The sequence below is a fragment of the Heliangelus exortis genome, chromosome Z (genome assembly GCF_036169615.1).
Source record: "Heliangelus exortis chromosome Z, bHelExo1.hap1, whole genome shotgun sequence".
Lineage (NCBI taxonomy): Eukaryota > Metazoa > Chordata > Aves > Apodiformes > Trochilidae > Heliangelus > Heliangelus exortis.
In genome coordinates, this window is record NC_092454.1 from 29,097,866 (window position 1) to 29,119,936 (window position 22,071).

General features: G+C 35.8%; 1 protein-coding gene across 1 annotated transcript in view; it reads left to right on the forward strand.

Annotated features, from left to right (window-relative positions):
* Positions 1-22,071, forward strand: part of ADAMTS19 (ADAM metallopeptidase with thrombospondin type 1 motif 19) — a 120,526-nt gene that overhangs the window by 71,209 nt on the left and 27,246 nt on the right. The window contains exons 9-17 of the mRNA XM_071730577.1: positions 2,048-2,188; positions 3,370-3,520; positions 9,773-9,874; positions 10,801-10,931; positions 12,595-12,764; positions 16,747-16,874; positions 17,482-17,602; positions 19,619-19,699; positions 21,273-21,430. Of these exons, the coding sequence (XP_071586678.1) occupies positions 2,048-2,188; positions 3,370-3,520; positions 9,773-9,874; positions 10,801-10,931; positions 12,595-12,764; positions 16,747-16,874; positions 17,482-17,602; positions 19,619-19,699; positions 21,273-21,430 (1,183 nt within the window). The remainder of the gene's footprint in view (positions 1-2,047; positions 2,189-3,369; positions 3,521-9,772; positions 9,875-10,800; positions 10,932-12,594; positions 12,765-16,746; positions 16,875-17,481; positions 17,603-19,618; positions 19,700-21,272; positions 21,431-22,071) is intronic.

Genomic DNA, 22,071 nt, shown 5'->3' on the forward strand with positions numbered 1-22,071 from the left:
CACCACCAGTGTCAGTATTGAATATTGTTGTATCCTGGATTATTAATGAAGAAATAGATATATATACTTCTATTACTGACTCTTTTGCTGAACAGAAAGGTAGCAATGGCTGTTCAACTTCTTTCTTTCACCATGCACATAATGTGACATGGTGAAAGAATCAGAGCAAATACTACAGCAAATATAATTTATGTGGTTTTGTAATTGATCAGATATAATCATGCTGTCATTACCATTCTGTAGAAGAGATCAACTGCATACACTTAAGAAAAGATTTCTGAGAACATCTAAGAGCAGGTTCTGTTGCTTCAGTAGCATCTCACATACTGTGATGTGTTTTAATTGGTTGGTGTTCTCATGATGACCATTTATTTCCCTTTTGAAATAACGAATCATTCTGATAAAAGCTTCAATACTACTCTTGACTATTTGCTTAGTACTTTGTGACATTTACTTAAATTAAAGGTGAAAGAGCATGGAAGAGCAAATCTCCTTGAACCTATTTCTTATGCAGGTAGCAAAGTTCTCATTAGATTTTCTGATGACTTCCGTAGTTCTTATGGTTATAACTCTCGAGACAAGCACGTCTCAAATTCTCCATGTGAGGCATGTAAGAAAAAATTACAGAAAGTGCAGAGACACTTTTATGCAATTGTTTTGTCCCATTCAGCTGGTTCACCGTGAAGCAGATTTGTTTTTTACCTTGGTTACACTGTTTACAGATAACAAAATCAGCTATTTATGCAGAGGGAGCTGTTTGGGTGCTCCTGTTTGTTGAGTGTACACATCAGTGTAAGAGACTGAGCACTCAGATAGGCAACAGAAAGCTCTACATGGCATATAAGTTCATTTCATTAGTAAACACCTGGTAATGCAGTTTGCAAAATGATGCAAAATTTGATCTGGTCATGAGGGGATTTTGGGAAAGAGTGGAGAAGAAAAGTGAACTGGTGTTTTCAGTGATGGGTGGCAGGCCTGTTTTGCCCTTTGACACTGCAGTGTAGTGAAATATAGAGAAGCAAGATGTACTTTAGTTTTTCCACCTAAGTGTCAAACTTCTGCCTTTGCAATTTCTTAATGATTTGACTGCTCTTTGCTGAAGGAGTCAATACAACATAAAGCTTTATTCATGCTAAAGTTTTGCTTTCCTACAGGGCAGAGCAAGGCTGCAAAGTTTCAGCAGCTTCTTCTATACAGTGCTCTGGAGAGTAATCCCATTCTCATTTATATATGTTGAGAAATAGCTAGGAGTCTTTTGTTTATTTCTTTTAATGCCAGTCAAGCATGTATCCACTTTGCTAATTTTGAAAATTTTGTATTTGTCTGTTTCCTTCCTCTCCTGTTTACTTACTGTTAATGAGAGTGACAGCAAGTCATTATTTCAGTTAAAGTGGCAATTTCAAGCAGATTTTTAGTAGATTTTTTTCTGTTGCAGCACTCTCTGTGAGAACTCACTGGGATGAATATGGACGCTCTGTCTTGAAAACCAAAATCCATTGAATTGCTTCATCAATATTATTTGTAACAGTAGACATTTATCTGATTTTTCTTTGGATACAATAATTATACACAAATCTAGTAAGCATCTTACTATTCTGTAAAATTTCAGTAATCCAGTTCTATATGGAATTGAGATAGAATTACTGCCAAAAGTCTGAATAAGTCACTGATCTCAAAATGTAAATTTACAGTATTTTTGTTGCCCATCAGCAAGAGAAGTGCAGTTCATTTACTCTGCAGTAGTTGTGCACTTGTGAATATTTAAAAAAATTGTTCAAAATGTATACTGAAGAGCTGATCAGAATATGAGTATTTCTCATGAGAGGAATGAGGCTTTAGTTTCACCTTTCATTTTGTTGTTCTTCACACATGGTTGTATTTCTGTAAAAGGCAATAGGGAAAATTGAAAGAGATTTCATATATGTGGAATATAGGAGTTTTTCATAGCCTCTTGCAAGACTTTTAACTCTTAAGACTTTTAACTTTTAAACATCTTGAAAACAACTTGTTTCTTTGTTGTGCTTTGGTTTATTTTTAATAACTTCAGCATGGGGATAAATCACGACAATGACCACCAATCCTGTGCAGATGGTCTCCATATCATGTCTGGGGAGTGGATTAAAGGACAAAATCTTGGGGATGTTTCATGGTCTCGATGCAGCAGGGAAGATCTGGAAAGATTCCTCAGGTATATCGTTCAAGACAAAGAGCTCTTACTGTAGGTAGTTTACAAATTGATGCAGTAAATATCAGGAAATAACAATTTTCCAATATTATATAATTTCTGTGGGAGGTTTGTGTTTGCATAATCCATTAAAATAATTTAAGTCATTAGGAATTATATTAGACTTGACAGAGTGATTTAAATATGTTTTCAACAATTATTTGTATTGTTGCTTGAGACATTTTCATGTCTTAATATATATGATTATACGTATATGTTTATATATACATTTGATATATGTGGAAATATTTTAAATATATTAATAACTTATGTATTGAAGAATGTTGGATGGTGAATGACATATGAATATAATGTTGATTATCTGGTCTGTGTTTTGCCGTTCAATAGCAACCTATGCAGTATAATGAGATGTTAATTTTTAATAGAAATTTACCATGAAATATTTAATAAAGAATGGTATACCTAGAAACCAAATAAAAAGCTTTAGATTCACTCCATACTCTTAACTGGGATGTCTTCCCTGAAGCTCTAGTCTTTTATTAAATTTATAAATGCATCTGTTGAGAATTTACTTGCAACAATTAAGCAGCTCTCAGAAGGTCTGGTTTATTACACTGCAATAATTCATGTAAGTATGGATATGTCAGCCTGACAACATTTGTAGTGAATCTAGAGAGAAATCAGAACCATGATTTGGTGCTTTAGTATCTTTAATATTTTCAAATATTTTTTTCTCTTTAGTTTTTGTAAAAGTTAGATTTCCGGCTAGCAGCTCAGAAGTGTATGTCTTTTGAAATATCTGTGTATATATATGTATATAATCTGAAGTCATTACTTTGAGGTCTTGCTGGATAAGATGAAAAGACTAATCTGCATATGCTTTATAATGCCTACTCATTATAAATTGTCCACTTTTAATAATTGGTTAAATCTCTATTCAAACCTCAATCACTTAGGTAAAATTTACACTAAAATGTCCAGCACTTTCCTGATAATCCTGGAGATCTCCAGTGTCAGGAAACATTGATAACTTATATCCAATAAGCCATATTAATTTCTTAATAATTTCTCTGAGTGAAAAAAATGTTGAGTCCCCATTTTTCTAATGTTAAATGCATGTTTTAAGTCAATGACAGTCATACTGTTGAGGGTTGCTCAGTATATGAATCTCTGCATATTGCCAGGTCAAAGGCCAGTAACTGTCTGCTACAGACGAATCCTCAGAGCCTCAATTCTGTGATTATTCCCTCCAGTCTCCCAGGGATGACTTACACTGCAGATGAACAGTGTCAGATTGTTTTTGGACCAACTGCTTCTTTTTGCCAAGAAATGCAGGTAAGGATGAGTGTATACTTTAGAAAATACACCTAGCAATTAATTTTTCTGTGAGAGATACTTTTGTCCGTGTATATGAGAGAAAGGACACAGCACTTTTGAAACAAGAAGTTCACATTTCATTTTGAAATGAGAAGTTAACACTTCATCTTTTGAAGTTAATATGAACATTTTAATTTCTTTATCTTATACTTGGTTTGGATCTCCAAGCATTCTGTATTGTGTTGTTTTGTATCATTCTACTGTTCCTTGTACTTTAGAAATAAGAAGTCTCATAGTGTGAAGTAAACTTGTTGCAGCAAATGGAATATTTGCAGTTTATTCTAGTGGTACCAGATTTTGTATGTAGGTGACATTTCAGTATGTTTTGTCATATAAATGTAATAATATCTGACTTTCACTAGATTATGCTGTGCCTGTGCATGCTTTGAGGGAGAAGAGTGGTGTTAGCTGGGCTTTCTGCACCACTGGATATACCCTGCCTCACAGCAACATCCTGTGTAAGCCCTGGCAGAGCTGTGCACTGTCAGGGCAATAAGAATTCCAGTACTGAAGTGAGTTTGCTGACATTACTTCATGCCATTACATGAAGCAATATAGTGTCACTATATATATTAGGTTTGAAAAGTCAGAATAGTAGACATTTGATTGAAAAAGCACTTTAAGTATGGCTTTAGCAGAGAAAAATCATCCTTCTTTAAATTTCTTTATTGGTCAGGACAGGTACCAGACTTGTTGGATGCCCTTGAAAAAATAACCAAGACAAGGTGGTGGACAGGTATTACTACAAATGTATAAAGAGCATGGAGTAGAGGTTGATGGAAAAGGAGCTAGGAGGAACTGTGAAATAAAATTTCATCAGAATCAGAATGGACAGATAGTCCAGAAAGGATAGGAGTATTTAGTATAAAAGCATAATTTCTTACTCCTTTAGTTCTTCAGTTCTCTTCATCTTTTCAGCTAGGACATGATACTCATTCTTTACTCAGTTTCAGTGAGGGTAGCCTTTCTCCTAAAGGGTCTCAGAGGAAGTATTGCAGTATGTGTAAGACTACTGCATGCTGAGAATAGTGCAGTTGAAAGAAAAGGAGGTGTAGGTTACCGGATATTAATTTAACTGTCTTACTGGGAAACTTTTCACTCTGAGAGGTGAGCAGTAGAACTCAATGTAATGACTCTACAAATGTTCTTAATTACTTCCAAGTGCTTTTTTCATGAATTGCAATCTGTTTCTTATTTTTTAGTACTTTGTTTTCAATTAAAAGCTGTGATTTTGGTTTCTCATTCTCTAGAAACCTGTTTTGAACAAGAAGATGGTACAGCGTTAGCCCATTATTTCTTCTAGGTCTTCTTTGCCAGGTAAAAGAATTTAAAAAGTAATTGAAGAGATAGTCTAAACCTGGAGACTTGCTGTTGCATAATACTTTTACATGCTTTTCATTTCTCTGGGCACTTCCTCTCCTTTGATACCCTTGTATTTAGTTCTAATTCAGGCATTTAAATTCAGATAGCCAAGAGGTCCCATTCCTGTTGTGTGTCATTCACAGATCGAGCACATATTCCTCACTCGGTGTCCTGACTCCAAGGTTTCTTTGGTTTTCATTATTGTCTTAGTAATAATAGGAGGTTAAATAACTGTCGATTTCTCATAGTCATCAATCATTTTGTCCTCTTGGCATTTTGTATGTCAAAGGACACTTTTCAACTAAATCACTCACCATCCTTTTTTTTTCCACTAACTGGATCATTACTACTAAGTTTAGTTTAGAAAAACTTGTATTAGGATATCATTGTAAGGTGATATGTGGGCTTACTTTGAGGAGACAGCCTACTAATGGTACATTACAAAAAGCCAGTGATCTTTTCAACTGTTTTTCTGAGAAATCGCAATTTAATTTTCAGTTTTCTTCATGAAACATGTCTGGTCCTTGATAACCTTATGGTCTGAACAGTAAGAAAAAGAGAACTTGAGAACAGTTTCTGAGAAGAGAACAAGGTGAAGAACCTTCTGCAGTTTCACCAAAATCTTCTACAAAACTGGTAACCCTTAACCAGAAAGCATATAAGGAAATACCAAATCACAAAGTAACTGTAATGCATCTGAAAGAGCTTTGAACCTATTAGAAATTACATAAAATGAATAAAACATACTAAGGACAGAAATGAGAAAATCTGGTGAGGGCACTGAGGCAGAAGTTCTTTAAAGCTCGACTGCCAACCTCTAAAAGGACACCTTGTTGGTTTTTCTCAGTGGTCTCTGCTTAGAAGTAAAATTTACGTTCACACCTTTCGTCCAACAAAAAAAATCCAAGCGATTTGATCCTCAGACTGTAGACCTGAAGAGCTAATTGCAGCCAGCTTATACAGTATATTGAAATCTTCTGGGTTTTTTTCCTGATTTAGATCTTAAATTTAACTCTTCCCTTGTGAAAGTTTACAATATCCTATTCAAACTATGTAAGATTTCTGTGATGAACTCATAATACAACCCAAAATATAAGAAAGCTGTCTTGATCTTACACATGTTTCTCCTTATGTATGAAGAGAAAGAAAAAAGATGTTACAATTTTAATTGGTCTGGAACCAAGCAATATAAACTTTCCAGAAACCCTTCATGAATTCTCATACATGGACGGTGCAACATCAACATTGGCTGCTGTTAGTATCTATTTTTTTTCTTCTCCCTCTGAAATATGAGTATGTTAGATGGAAATAACAAGCATGTTGAATTTAACCTATCAAATAATTTCATTTCACATATTATGAAGATGATTCAGGTTCATTGTGCTGATTGTGCATATTATTGTGGCTGCCACTAGGATAGTCAATATTTTGAATACTTTTCTAAATTGAATACCATATCTAATTAGCCATAGTATTAATTTATGAGAATAATTATGTTATTATACTTTAACACCACTGAATTTTCCATTAAATTCCAGCTACTTTCTTTTGGTTTTGTATACTCTCTTCTACTATGCCAATATATGGCAGTTTAAGTTTACTATGGTGACAGTTGTTGTCCACAAACCAGGAAATGAGAAACAGTCCTTGAAAGTGCATTTAAACTTCAGTAAATCAAATAATTTATAGCCCTGGATTTCTTGGGTACATTCTACTTGCTGCAAAGTTCATGCACTTCACTGTAACTCTGTAAAAGATAAATTGTGAGCTGTGTCATGGTCTTATATTTTTTTGTGACTGGAAGATAATTTGATGACCAGACCAACGATTTTATATTAATCAAATGTGTATCATATGTAACACCTATTCAGTGAAGGATCAATTGAGTAATGATTGAAATAATTTCCCTAATGATCTTAAAATAACCTACAAAAAACAGTAGTACAGCTATGCATTTCTATTAGGATATTATTTTCTTCAAATGTTGTTACTGGCTAGCACTGTGAGATAATTTACAGTCACATTACACAGCAACCTCTGAGAAACACTCCAGATGCCAGTGATTTTAATTTTCTATCAGGAACTCCTCTTTGTAATCTAATGGGTAAACCAAAGAACTGAAGAGACCATTTCCTGAGTCCCTCCCACACCTCTCACATGGTTGGTGCTCAGACTTATTTTTTCCTTTTCATCTTCATTTCAAATACTTTTTTTTCATAGTCTAAGCAAAATTTGTAGAGCCTGAGAAAAGTGTGAGTGGATCTGAGAGTACAAGATTTATAGCATATCACCATGCTTATCTTGTAAGGGAGCCAAGTTTGCTTTTATGCTCATGATGTCTCATAAGTAGACTGTAACATTGCTTCACATAACAGATAGTGAGATCATGGTGCAGAAGTAGTTCTTGATGATTAAATGTGATTTTAGAACCTGACAATTGAATATATTTGTTGAACTATTAAATGTTGGCTTTTAAGATTAAAGTCCAGGATGTGAGTGTTATCTAGTCAGTTTGACTATAACAATTTTTGTCATAACACAGCTGTGATCTTTGCAAAGAACCAGGAAAATGCTTATATTTCATCATGATTTTGCAGGCATTTGAAGAAAAGGTTACAATGAAAAAAAAAAAAAGGAAATATTATAGTCCTGGTGAACTATCTGTCCTCATCTCCATCACCACACTTTAAACAATCTTATTTTGCACAAATACAGTTCTGATATGCTGGTTTTGTCTCTGGCCTTTTCTCTCAGCCAGACCTTCTTTCCAGATGCTTTTATGATTGGAAGAGCATTGTTCTGGTGCACACAGACGTGTGTCACTCTTTTCATTAAAAAAAACCCCGAACAACAGCTCTCCCCCCCCAAAAAACCCAAAATAGAACAAGCAAGCAAACAAACAAACAAAAAAACCCACAACAAAACCCAAACGAAAAATAACTGACCAGCCAAAAAACAAAAACAAACCAAAAAACCAAACAAAAAAACCCCCACAAAAACCCCAGAAACAAACAAACAAACAAACAAAAAAACAACCTGGAATGACTTCTGCTGTATCTGCAGTACTTTGTGACTTTCATGCTACATTTTACTAGCTTTTGCTGTTAAAAACTCAGAATTGACACATTATTTCAGAAAAAAAAATGTTTCTGTGTGCTTGGTGGTATTTTGTTTTTCAGTGAAGACACAATGAGATATTTTGCAGGCTGTGAATAGTCAAGTATCACAAGTATTGGTTTGTAGTATCCATTAACTCCTTTAGATAGTCTAAAAAGCTGTAATGGGTGTTGAACTGTATTTACAGTAGATAATTAGTAAACTTCTATAAACATTAACAGCTATGCTGATTTTCACTAAATGAAATTGTTTTCTCCAAAGAACTAAGTTTCTAATTTAGAAGTTTGTGCTCTGATTTTGGAGTGGCTGTATTATAGACAGTGACTTTCAGATATCTGTTAGTTTCTAAGTTACTCCTCCTCTGCAGCATCACAGGGGGGGGAAGAGCAGCTGTACCTGTGGGGAGAAAAAGGGTGAGTCACAGGACACATGTGGACCGATCACAGTATTGTATTCTTTCCCATGATGCTCAAATATATGCTTCTATTAAAGTCCTACTCTTTCTGGCTGGTGTGCTGGCTGGATTGGGATTTCTTTGTCAGTCATATCTCCTTCTGCTGTTGTTCCTGCATCCTGTTTTCTGTCCGGAGAAGAACGTGGTTCACAGAGAAAGGTTGCCTTCCCCTGTGCCCCCAAGTAGGACTGGCTTGGCTGCTCCAAGGCTTTTGTGGACTTGCCTCTGGCACCCCCATCTGCTCCCTAGTCCAGTTTGGGACGCAATTGTCAGTTGGGACATGTAGTTTCAATATTTTTATGTATTTGTATGTAATTCAACGTCATTGTTATAACTGTTTATTATTCCATTAAACCTGTTCTGGTGTGCTTTTTGCAACCTTAAATTCTCTCTTCCGTAAACCCCTTTTTATCTTCTTATGGGAGGGCAGTGAGGAAACAACGGAGCACATCTGTCACCTGGTTATTGCTTAAAACTGTGACATATGTGCAAGTGAAATTGAGCACAAGATTAAAGTGCTAAGGAAAAAGAACTTCTGATTTGCCAGGTTATTTTTGAGGTTTTTTGTTGATAACAGATTTGATTGCTTTTTTGAAATACTTCCAGAGGAATGAATGAATCCTAGAGGAATTAGAAATTGCTGGAAGATAGCAGAAATAGTCGGGGTGGTATGAACAAAGGAGATTTAGAAGTTCTAGAGAATCCTCAAAGTTTTTTACAAACACATTTTGACAAACTTTTTTGAACATAGTTTGTAGCTGCACAAAGACTCGCTAGTTCCTGTTTTAGAAATGAGCTAATTTTAAAACCATGGATTTTTTTCTAGTAGCTGTGCTATTTTTCTGCCTTTCACATAAAAAGAATGAGCACTAAATAAATGGAGTAAAAATATGAATTATTTGTTAAAATTACTCCCACAAATATCATACCTCTTCCAGTATCTGGGGTAGTATATCTGTGCAGTGTCCTCTTCACATCATGAGGCAAAGTTGCCCATATGTGCTTTGTCAGATTTGACAGTCATAAGGACTGTGGACCCTGGGGTTAGACTTACAGGGTGTTTCCCCCTCTCTGTCAAGACAACAACTTGTCTTCTTCCAGATGTTTGTGATTAGTAAAAATCTAAATAGAATCTACAGATACTGAGTTTTGTGCTTGTATAACCTGTCTTTAAACATACATCAGCACAAGCAGTTTAGTGACTTTATGACAGCATGAATGGATTCCATGCAGAAAATAAGATAGATTTTGTTCTTACATGTATGTTTGGTTTTCAGCACGTCATTTGCAGTGGTTTGTGGTGTAAGGTGGAAAGTGAGAAGGAATGCAAAACTAAACTGGATCCTCCAATAGATGGAACAGACTGTGGCACTGGAAAGGTATGTTTCTGGCGGAGAGAAATGTAAATTCTAATGAACATACAAAATTTGAGGAAACACTGCGAATATGTCTTTGCACTTTAAAGTTACTTCTTATCTTAATTGTAATAAAAATCATAGATATATAGCTAAATGTATTATATGTTTCATATTATATAAATATATAACATTTGATTAAAATATTACTATAATAGATTTTAATTTAATTATATGTTATTGATGTGTAGCATATGTAGCCTGTCTCCTATGATGACAGGCTGAGAGAGTTGGGGTTGTCCAGCCTGGAGGAGGCTCTGCGAAGATCTTATATAGTGGCCTTCCAGGTTGGATAAGGCTTTGAGCAACCTGGTCTACTGGGAGGTGTCCCTGCCCATGCAGGGGGGTTGGAACCAGATGATTTCAAGGTCCTGCCTAATACAAACCATTCTATGATTCTATGATATTGATTTATATATATATATAATTTATATGAAATCAATAACAATCCAGTTCCTGCTGGTTATGTCAGAACACAATAGTGTACAAAACAAGTCCTCATCCATACAGTTCATCTAGGTGATGATCCTTGCCATGGGTTTCTGCTGGATGCAAAAGGACTTTCCTGGGCAGTGCCCAGCTTCAACGAAAGAGGACAGCATGGTTTGGGGACCGTTTTCAGCAAGCTAAGGCATCCTTTATTGGGAATGAATTTGTGGACAAGTTACACCTGCTCCTTCATCACTGATCCAGAGAAAGATTTCTACCTGCTATATTTGCTAGAGTAGAAAACATAGCTATGGGGAACAAAAGGAAAAAAATGTCTGACCCATATGAAAACTATGTATTGAAAAAAAATTTATGTGTTGTGCTTCCCATGTCCTTCTCGAGCATTGAATTTTTTTGCATATGCCTTGATTTATTTACCTAAGAGCTGAATTTTCACCTAGTGGTGTAAGGCTGGAGAATGTGTCAGTCGGACCTCTTTTGTGGAGCATATGGAGGGAGAGTGGAGCACGTGGAGCACTTGCAGCCGTAGTTGCAACACTGGAATCAGCAGTCGACAGCGCAGATGCCCTGGGTAAAAACAAGTTCTGGTTTCCATTGATGGTCATAGAATTTCCAAGCAGAATTTCAATCTTACCATACAGAAACCCACTAAGATATATTTGTCCTATACATAAGCATCTGTATATGCTATGTATATGCCTATGCATAAGTCCTAATTTTTTTTAAAATGAATACTAAAAAATACTTAAGAGAATGGGTATTTCACTTTTGCTGTTGAGAGGTAACACTTTTTCCTCTTTTCTACTTTCAAATGCATAGGTAATATTTTTGAGGGAATACAACTTTCTTTGTAAAATTCACAGAAGAAACAGAACATTAAATTGAAGAGCTTCAGTGTGTAATTGCAGTTTTTCAGTTTTTTTGTTGGAGAAAATTGGTTTCTGTCTCATTTGGAGACCCAAGGAATTGAGACTTACAAAGAGGTTTTACAAGCAGTTTCACAGATATTTAGATAGGCTATCTGGAAACAACGTATAGGTTCCATGTAGTATGAAAAGAGAAACCTTGTGCCATTGAGGGTAAAAGGCGTTTTATCATTTACTTAAACTGTTTCAGCATATCTCAGTGGTCAGCTAAAAGATGCTTTCAGTTACTTGGAGCCATGTCTCTCTTGTGGATAGTTTATACACCAAGAAAAAAAAGAACAGGCAGAGAGATGCAAACAGAGTAGACCTGAATAATGGAGACAAGTGTTAGGCTAGGCTATCCATAGTCTGGCTTAGACCAGATCTGAGTAGATTGGGGTAGAGTAGGGTAGTGTAGAGTAGGGTGGAGCAGAGTGGAGTAAGATGATTACAAAGCTAATAGAACAGAATCAGAAAATGAAGAAAAATGAAAGACAATGTAACAGATTTGAGTCAAAAATTATGACAGGAAAGACAGAGAGGGATTTAAAAAAGAGAAGTTTACATAAAGTAATGTGAGAAAAAATTAGATATGACTATAAAAAAGCATGGTACTTTATCAGAAGTCTTGAATATGCAGAATGCTTTTGTATTTCCAGCCAAGTAAATGCCAGTTTCTGTTCTATGCCTAAAAGTTATCTAGGGATATTTAGGTTTTTTATATATATACTTTTTTTTTTCCACTATTCCTATTAAGTATATGGAATTTAGGGAGACCTCAATTTTGGTTTAATTTCTTAATTTTTTCCAGACAAGTTTCCAAACCAGTCTCGATTCCTGCAGTTTACTGTTCTTTTGCATTTGTTCATTGGGACCAGCAAGCACAACTGGAGCAAAAATAATAATAATAAAAAAAAATTTTAAATTGTCTCAGCCTTGCAACACCACACTTTTAAAAAAGGAACAAATCTGCAGGTGTCTCTTCCTTCTAATGGTACCTTTGGCTCTGGGCAGCTTGAGAAAAATCACCTGAACTATATCAGAACTGCAGTTGAGCTTCTTGTTACTGAATTCTGTTACTCTTAGTACTCTCTGAGGCTAAGTGTAAATTATGGTTTAGCACACATGACTCTTCACATGTAATGTAGCCTGTACAAACACAAGGCAAAAATGTTTTGTTCTGTGACTTCAGTTTTTTTGTGTGTTATTTCTTAATGTTATGTGTCAAAAAAAAAATCTGCTATTTCTGGATAGCATAAACAAACTGTGCCTTAAGTTTGACAAAACATTTCCAGCAATAAAGCATGTTATTTATGCTATCTTTTCTAGTTCAGGGCTTGAAGGAGAGTGTCATGGACCCACAATGCAGTATAGAATATGTGAAAATCCTTCTTGTCCTGCTGGTGTGCCTACCTTCAGGGACTGGCAGTGCCAGTCTTTCAGTGTCAGATCTTCATATCAGAAGCACGTGCACCAGTGGCAAGCTGTCATTGATGATGGCAAGTACAAACCATTTCCCATGTTATCATCTGTTCATGTGGCTTATACCGTGTTGGAGGTGGTGTTGATTAAGAAAGAGTAAAAATTAAAGCAAACAAACCCCAAGCCCAAGATCTTTGTAAGTAATTTTTATTTCATTGTCAAGATCTGGTGGTGTTTTCACATGCTCTAGAATCATTTGTCTTATATTCCTATTGAGTTTGTCATTTTTTTAGGTAATGACTACAATTGAACTGAAATTCAGTATTAGTTGCATTCTGTTTAGTCTGAAATGTAATATGAAGTGGCTCAGAAATGCAGCTTTCTAGAAGAATGCAACATCATTAAGCTTGCAAATCTCAGTTATACTTATTACAAAACCCAAAAAATACACCGGGTGTTGTGAGCTGCTTTTTTTGAGGAAGAAGAGAGCACTTTCAGCTTATCACTCGAGTATTTCACACACCTGTGTTTAGTTTTGGCAGAAATGCATTTGTAATGCATACTGCAAACTTAGTTAAGATTTATAGAGAGCCTAATAGCTGGCATACTGCATACATGCTTTAGTGTAAAAAACTTGCTTAGATACTCATTACCTAAGTAGTTACTAGGAGCATGCTCAGGTAGGAGTATAGCAATTGTATTGTAATCCAGTATCTGCAAAGATAACATTATAAAATGTCAGTAACTACAAAACAAAACACACTGCCCACATTCATGTTAGGAATGTGAACAGCAATTGTCATCCCGCTAAATTTTCTCTAATTTTTTATGATGTGATTTATTTAATTAAAAAAGAAAACATGAAAAAACCACAAATACTTCAGTTATTACAGCAGTTAGAATCATAGAATCATTTTTTGTTGGAAAAGACAAGTCCAACCATAAATCTAACTCTGCTGAGTACAGTGCTAAATCATGTCCCTGAGCACCATATCTATGCATCTTTTAAATATCTCCAGGAATCATGAGTCAATCACCTCCCTGGACAGCTTATTCCAGTATTTAATAACCCTTACAGTGAAGTCGTTTCTTCTAATATTTAATCTAAGCCTCCCCTGGCACAACTTGAGACCAGTTCCTCTTGTCCTGTCATTTGTTACTATGGAGAGGAGACCTATCCCAACCTCACTACAACCTCCTTTCAGTAAGCTGTAGAGTGATCAGGTCTCCCTTGAACCTCCTTTTCTCCAAAGTAAACAACCACAGTTCCCTCAGTTGATCCTTGTAAGACTTGTGCTTCAGACCCTTCACCAGCTTCTTTGCCTTTGTTGGACTCCCTCCAACACCTTGGTGTCTTTCTTGTAGAGAGGGGCCCAAAGCTGAACACAGTATTTGAGGTGCAGCCTCAGCAGTGCTGAGTACAGAGGGACAATCACCTCCCTAGTCATGCTGGCCACACTGTTTCTGATGCATGCCAGGGTGCTGTTGGCTTTCTTGGCTACCCAGACATACTGCTGGCTCATGCCCAGTTGGCTGTCAGCCAGCACCTCCATGTCCTTTTTTCCCAGGCAGCTTTCCACTCCATGGAGTTGTCGTGACCTATAGAATCAATCATAGAATCGGCTGCATTGGAAGGGACCTCTGAGATCATCAAGTCCAACCCTTGCTCTACTACTGCCGCGGCTACTAGACCATGGCACTAAGTGCCACATCCAGTCTCTTTTTAAATATCTCCAGGGACGGAAAATCCACTACTTCCTTGGGCAGCCCATTCCAATGTCTGATCACCCTCTCTGTAAAGAGTAAACCTCCCCTGGCACAACTTGAGACCGTGTCCTCTTGTCTTGCTGAGGGTTGCCTGGGAAAAGAGACTGTCCCCCTCCTGGCTACACCCTCCTTTCAGGGAGTTGTAGAGAGTGATGAGGTCTCCCCTGAGCCTCCTCTTCTCCAGGCTGAACACCCCCAGCTCCCTCAGCCTCACCTCATAGGACTTGTGCTGGAGTCCCTTCACCAGCCTAGTTGCCCTCCTTTGCACCTGCTCCAGGACCTCAATGCAGGACTCAGCACTTAGCCTTGTTAAACCTGATACAAGTGACCTTGGCCCATTGATCCAGCCTGTCCAGATCCTCCTGGAGGGCCTTCCTACCCTGTGGCAGATCACCACTTCCTCCCAACTTATTGTCACCTGCATACTTACTGAGGGTGTACTTGATCCCCTCACCCTGATCAGTGAATCAGTGCAGTGGAACATCCCTCACTGGTGACTGGCTGGATTGAACTCCATTGCCCACAGGTCTTTGGGCCCAGCCAGCCAGCCAGTTTTTTACCCAGTGAATAGTACGCTCATCCAAACCATGAGTAGCTGGTTTCTCCAAGAGAATGTTGTGGGCAAGAGTGTTGAAGGCTTTATTAGAGTCCAGGTAAGCAATGTCCACAGCCTTTCCTTCATCCACTAAGCATGTCATCTTCTTATAGAATGAATATTACAGGAGTACTGTAAGTATGTGTTGCCACATTTAAAGTAGTTAATTATTACCATTTATTTTTAACTCTGGAAACAAATTATCAGAAACCATTAGAAAGAATATATTTTAAGAGATTCACTATAGATACACTGTTATGCTGAAATCTCAAAAAATTTGAATTATTTATCAATAATTTAGTTTAATACCTCTCTAACTAAATAAGGGTGGTGGTTTTGCTTCTAAGCCTCTTCTCAATGTGCCAAAGTAAAAACTTTTGAGACTATTTCAGTTGGGCTTGTTAGCTCATTCCATAGTAAGTAGAACACTCTGCAGCTATTTTCTAGGTGCTCATCTAGTGAATTGTTTCAGTTTGTTTTCCTAAATTTCATTTTAGCACAGGAACACATGTTTTATATTCTAAGGGAGCAAAAGATTTCCACCTGACTTTGAATAATTAAGTCATCTGATGAAAAATCTTGACCTCTTCTGTCCCGTCTTGAGAAGCATGGAGGTTGCTTTCATCTACCTTTGTTCTGAAACACACTGGTTTCTTGAGGTGTCCCTTAAGAGACAAAAAGGTTAACACCAGCTTAAGGCTCCCAGTATTATAGAAATATAATGTTCCCAAATCTTTAATTATTTGCACTCTTAGACTTTAGTAGACACCGTGTACCATGTCCAAAAGAGTTCCTGTACCGAAGTTCTCCTGTAGTCAGCTGAAGTTGTCCAGTGTTGTTGTGTTCCTGTCTCTGAGTTCAGCGACTTTAAAATAATGTTGTAAAAAAATGTTGTTAACCTTGTATTCCTTTAAAAAATGGTGATACATCCCAGGGAATTTCAGGATTTACTACTGAAGAACTCTAAGAGGAATACAGAGGGCACAAATTCAGGCAGATACTTGGCTGCATATGGCTTGTGTCTGTGCTCAGCCCAGTCTCTTATGTTGAAGTCAGCTGGAACAGAGTCCCTGTGTCCATATTTTTCAACTCTTTTGCACTCAAAAAACAATTGTAACATCCAAACTGCTTTTTGGAAATAGTCCTTTGTGGCAAAGCAAACTTCATACTTATGAAATGATCATTAGGAAAACATGGCTACATGGGGTATTATTACATTTTTGTCCTCTTTCAAAATTAGAATTTTTTTGAAAAATGAAATAAAAGTGTAATAGAAATTTGCCTAACCTTGGTAAATTTAGAATGTGTTAGATGTTAGAATGTGTTCAGAATTTTATCTTTTTTATGTGGAGTTTTTAAATTCATGTATTTTTTCCTCCAAGGGTGTCTGTCTCAGTGTAGATTACAACCAAAATATTCCAATAGCTGTAGTGTGGATACTTTTAATTGGAACAATGAACACAACATGAGTACTGTGTAAGACTGTTTTAGCACCAGTGTGCTCTATCAGGAAAAAGAACTTGAGTTTTTCAAACAGATCAGAAAAGGGTCAATTTTTTTTTAAGTTTTACTGCATCTAAGATAACTTGCTATGCCACACAGATAAGTTAAATCAGTTTTAAAATTTAAATCAATTACAATTCATTAAGTGAGCTTTTGCCAAAATTGTGTTTTTTCCCCATTAATTGCTACTACAGAAAAACCATGTGCCTTATTTTGTTCACCAACTGGAAAGGATCAACCCATTCTTCTAACAGAAAAGGTGCTAGATGGGACTTCTTGTGGCCAACATGGGTTAGATGTCTGTGCTGATGGTAGATGCCAGGTATGATTTACTTGTTTTGAACCTGGATCCACAGGTACATGTATGTAAGCAAATAACATTTGTCATGCATATGTGTTATTTCTCTGATAGCATGACTGAATGGCTCTTTTTGTATCATATTAAATTATTTTATGCTCATTTCAGTGCAACACAGAATGTGAAGCAGCTACATGGTTAGCTTGTGGAATGTGTATCTGTGACAAAGCATTTCACCATTATGGATGTAGCAAAGAACCTCCTGTAGTTTGAGCAGAAAACAGCAAAGTGGCACACACTTCAGTCACTGAGCAGGAGGCACTGCGGGATATGTGTCACAAAGTGGCTTAGAAGTGTCAGAGATCCCAGGGAAAAGCGGGAGCATGGCTGTGTGAGTAGCTGGTATAGTTAGCCAACAATATAGAAGAGTGAATGCAACAGACTACATAAAATCATAGAAAAAATTACTCTGAAAGGGATCTCTGCACATGAACTAGTGCTGTACTCGCTGAGCATGGCTAGATCGTGTTGAGTGGGGCATCTTGCCAAAGGGTGAGATGCTTACTACAAAAAAGCAGCTTTGTGGAAAACATGGCCTGTGTCTCAGTAGCTTTATTTTCTTCTCCCACAGAAATTTGGCTGTGATGGCATTTTAGGATCTCTGGCTCGTGAAGATCATTGCGGTGTGTGCAATGGTAATGGAAAGTCATGCAAAGTTGTTAAAGGTGATTTTAACCATACTAGAGGATCAGGTATGTCTCTTTCAAATACTCAGAAAAACAGTAGCTTTTGTATTAATTTGAGCACTGGTAACTTCAAAAAAACTATACTCCTTAAAGCTATGCTGTTCCTCACAAGAACTCGAGATCTACTTTTTAAAAGATATTACAACTTTTAAGATTAGAATATCTAGGTATTTTAAAATTTAATTGTTGCAAAATTACTGCAAATTGTTCCAATTTTCTCGCTTCCCCTAAGTACATATTATTATATAAAATATCCTGCCTTTTAAGTAAATTAATTTAGTAAATAAGTAAACTATAAATTCTTATGTGTTTTAATGTTCTTCAAAATAAATATCCAAATTTTGATCAGTTACCTAGAATAACATCATTAAACCAAGCCATGTGGCAGAACATAAAGTTTAGTGTGTGGAGAAGCCTTATATCTTCTCATAATTCATAGTCTTCTGTTAATAATAACATAACATAAAAAGCAAATAGATTTTCTGATGCAAAATGAACATGAGACTTTTACAACATTGCTGTGATCTGTTCTTTGAATGAAAGCAATTAACTCCAGTACAATTGTGTTGGCAAAAGAAAGGACTGAAAACCTAATAATGTGCACCACGCACCATGAATAGCTTCTCTCCAAGAAAAGCCTTTTTTTTTTTTTTTTTAACAGTATTTGTCCAGCTGTTTTCAACATGTTTGCTATTACACTTCCTGTTTTTTGAGTGTAATACATATGCAGAATTTCAACACTGTAAGTAAGTCACATTAAAAATGCTGTAATTAGCAGCAAATACTATTATCTCTGAAAACTCAAGGACTTAAATGCATTATAGCCTGAAGTACAGTACTTGGAAAAAAACATGTTTAGGCATTATCTTCAGATGTTTATATTTGGCTTTCTCTTACACTGAAGATAGTGCAGAGCAGGGATCCCAAACTACATATGAGTCTGGAGGACTAGAAGATTATAAACTACAGAGAAGGTGGCTGCCAACTGAGATTACTATGTGTCAGTTCTCTTTAATAGCTAACGTGAATACCCGAACACTTTCAAGTTTATTTATGGTTCTTCATCAATCCACAGTATTGTGCTTATTGTGGTATGGCCCTCTAACCAGCCACACAAGATATTTTCCTACCAAAGAAGCCGGACTGCCAGCAATACATATAAAGTATTATTAGCACTTAAGTTGATTAATGATAATTAATGCTGGTTTGTAACACTTTAATTTTCATGTTTCGTGATTATTGAAAATGTGTTGTAAATGCTCAAAATTTTGTTATAGAACATTATATATCTAAAGGGAATAAAAACTCGGCTTACTGTCCACTTCTTAAAGTTCACCTAGATAATCTAAAATATGGTTTTATTTATTTATAACATTGCTGCTTGTGCTGTGTTTTCCAGTTACATTGTCTTTGCACCCTCTTTTCCTTGAAGCAGATTTCTCAAAAGCATGTCAAAATCCCACACTCTAAGGAAGCAAATGTAATGTAAAGCAAATAACTAGTAACTAGACTTCAAAACTAAAATAATTCGTAACAGTTTAAATGTGTTAAATCAAGAAGAGGAGATAGAGCACAAAATATTAACAAAAAAAAGCCCGAAAATAAAACAAAAAAAAAATCCCAAACAGTTAAAAGGTTTTTTGTCTTTTTGGGTCATGATTTATCTCTACATGCTGACTGAAACTGGAAGTCTTTTATAGTCATCTAGTAGTGATGATGACATTGAACTGCTTGGCAAGAGACAACTTAATCTCCTTCAGCCCCATCCTAGTCTCCCTAGTTCTTGTTATGTTTTACTTTGTTATATGCTTTTAATTGTATATCATGGAGTATATGTGTTATACATGCATGCACACTTTCATACCTTGTTTCAACATTTTGCAAGAATTCTCAAACCATTGATATATAAATTACAACTTGGTACATTTAAAAAGCAAAATACAACAGCAGAAATTAAAAACATAAAAGATGTACTCTTCTACACTTTTTTATCTAACTCAGGACATTTGGTCTCTTGTCTAGGTTATGTGGAAGCTTTGGTAATACCTGCTGGAGCGAGGAGAATTAAAGTTGTGGAAGAAAAACCAGCTCACAGTTATTTAGGTAAATATATGTTTTGCTGTTTGTATCCTGGCTTGGTCAGCAGTGAAGAGTGCAAGCTAGACATACTTTTGTGATTAAACAAAACTCTGAATGCAAAAGAAAAAAATCTGTGATGAATGTCTAAAGAAATTTTGTAGAAATAGCAAAATAAAAAAATGGTTATATTATCATGCTTCGTATGGATTTTTTTTTTTAATTTCACCTCATTTCATCTTTATAATGCTTAAAAGGATTTAAAATCTTAATGCTTTTAACAGTTTTAATTAAAACAGGACTCTGCTTAAGAAAATGCCTCATTTTAAAGCAAGTGAAAAGCATTTTATGCTGAAACATTGAATATTTTGTGCTCAAAAATAGACCAGCATGCAGCAAATAAGCAACAAAGTCAAATGAAATTTCTAAAGTTAGTCCAAGACAGCAGAAAAGTATCTTTGCATTACTTTGAATTGACTGAATATTTTAGAGACAAATCTAGTAACAATTATTTATCTAACATATTACTATTAAATTGCCTTTTAAATTTTTTTTCTTTTAATGATTTCTAAAGTTGTTGTGCAGAAGAATGTAATTTGTTACTATTTTTGTTACAGGTTTAAGTCAACGTATAAACTCTCATAATTTGTGCTGTTACTTGCACTGCCTAAGTTTAAATCAAGAGAGACTTAGCATAAGAACTAGGACAACGAAAGGAAAAATTATCCGGTTTGGTCACTATTCTTAGTTCTGCTCATAAGTAATATATACATTTTAAGAGACTTTTTACCTGAGTGCTCTCTCTGTTGAGATAGTAAATCTTAATTATGGCAGCTTAAGTTATCAATGGGTGACTTTTGGTTTATTGTTGAGCCTGCACCTGCCCTGTTAAGATGTCACAGGATATTTAGAGATCTGGATTATGAAAACTAATGTAGAAGCCTGTGTTCTCAATGTATGAAGTATCTTACCTGACTTGATGATGCTTTTGAATATAAACCAGACCAACAAGAGGTATGACACAGCCAAAAAGAAAAATTTTTTCCCTATTTGTTAGAAGCATCAAATTATGTGGTGAAAGTGTTTAAAATACATGTTTAGGTATGATGACAGTAGCATTTTCACATTCTAAGGTAGAGAACAGGCAAATATAAAGAATTCTGAATTAGATTTTTCTTTTAAGTTTTAGCCTAACTACACAAATCTTAGAAATTGTCCTGTGAAAACTTTGTTTCCCATGCCTCTGTGAATTATAGAAGAGATCATCCTAGGAACAGAGTGTTGTTGCTTTTGCCTTAAAATAATTCAATGATCAAATTGTAAATTATACTGGGGCCTGTCAGTCTCTTTAGGCATTAAAACACTGATGATAACTTCAACTATTGTTAAATGCACACGTTTTGGGCAAGCATTCCTTCCAGAAAGTGTTTCTGAAGCATGTTTCAATTGAAGTTCATACATAACAGGATCCATAAATATCTTTGCCAACAGAGGTAGGTCATTTCACCTACCAGTTTAATTATACAGACTGGAAGTGAAAGAGGCTCAAATCTCTACTGCACAGACACTTTACATGTTGGTGTTTTTTCATGTTTTGCAGTGCTTCGAGATGCTGGAAAACAGTCAATTAATAGTGACTGGAAGATTGAGCATTCAGGAACATTCAATATTGCTGGGACCACTGTCCATTATGTTCGGAGAGGTCTCTGGGAGAAAATATCAGCCAAAGGTCCCACAACATCACCTTTACATTTATTGGTATGACAATATGGATTGGGTTTCTTTTACCTGACTCCTATCATATAGCATGGTAAATAGTATTTTTTCATAGCTAGTGCAGATAATGAGAACTATGTAAGATATACATGCTTTTATTTTACGTATCTACACACACGAGTATCTATATATAGGTCAGTCAGGCCACTTCTCAAAAAATTTATTTATGTCCAAAAATAATCTTTAATTTATTGAGGCAGAATGAAGGCCTCAGCATTCTTACGAATGTCATAAAAGCTGATATGCTACTTAGAGAGATTCAAATTAATATCAGATGGCTTTGTCCTTGCTGAAAACAGCACAACACCATTGTTTCAGGATTCCAGTCACCAAGTTCTCCATGAAGAAATTGAGCTTTGATGCATTTCAGCTCAGGGTAGGTAAACATGATAGCCACCAGAAAGAAAGAAAGAAGGAGAGATGATGAGGAAGTACTTCACAATTAAAAATTAAATGCAAGATATTGTCTGGTATATCTAAAGCAGTTCTAAATGTGAAGCATCTAGGAAATAACTCCTTTATTTAAGAACATTGAAATCACACGTCATAGTTGTCATCCAGATAGCTGGTGAATTTTGTTTGCTTATTGCATTTAGAAGGCTTTTTGACCTTTATGTTAATTA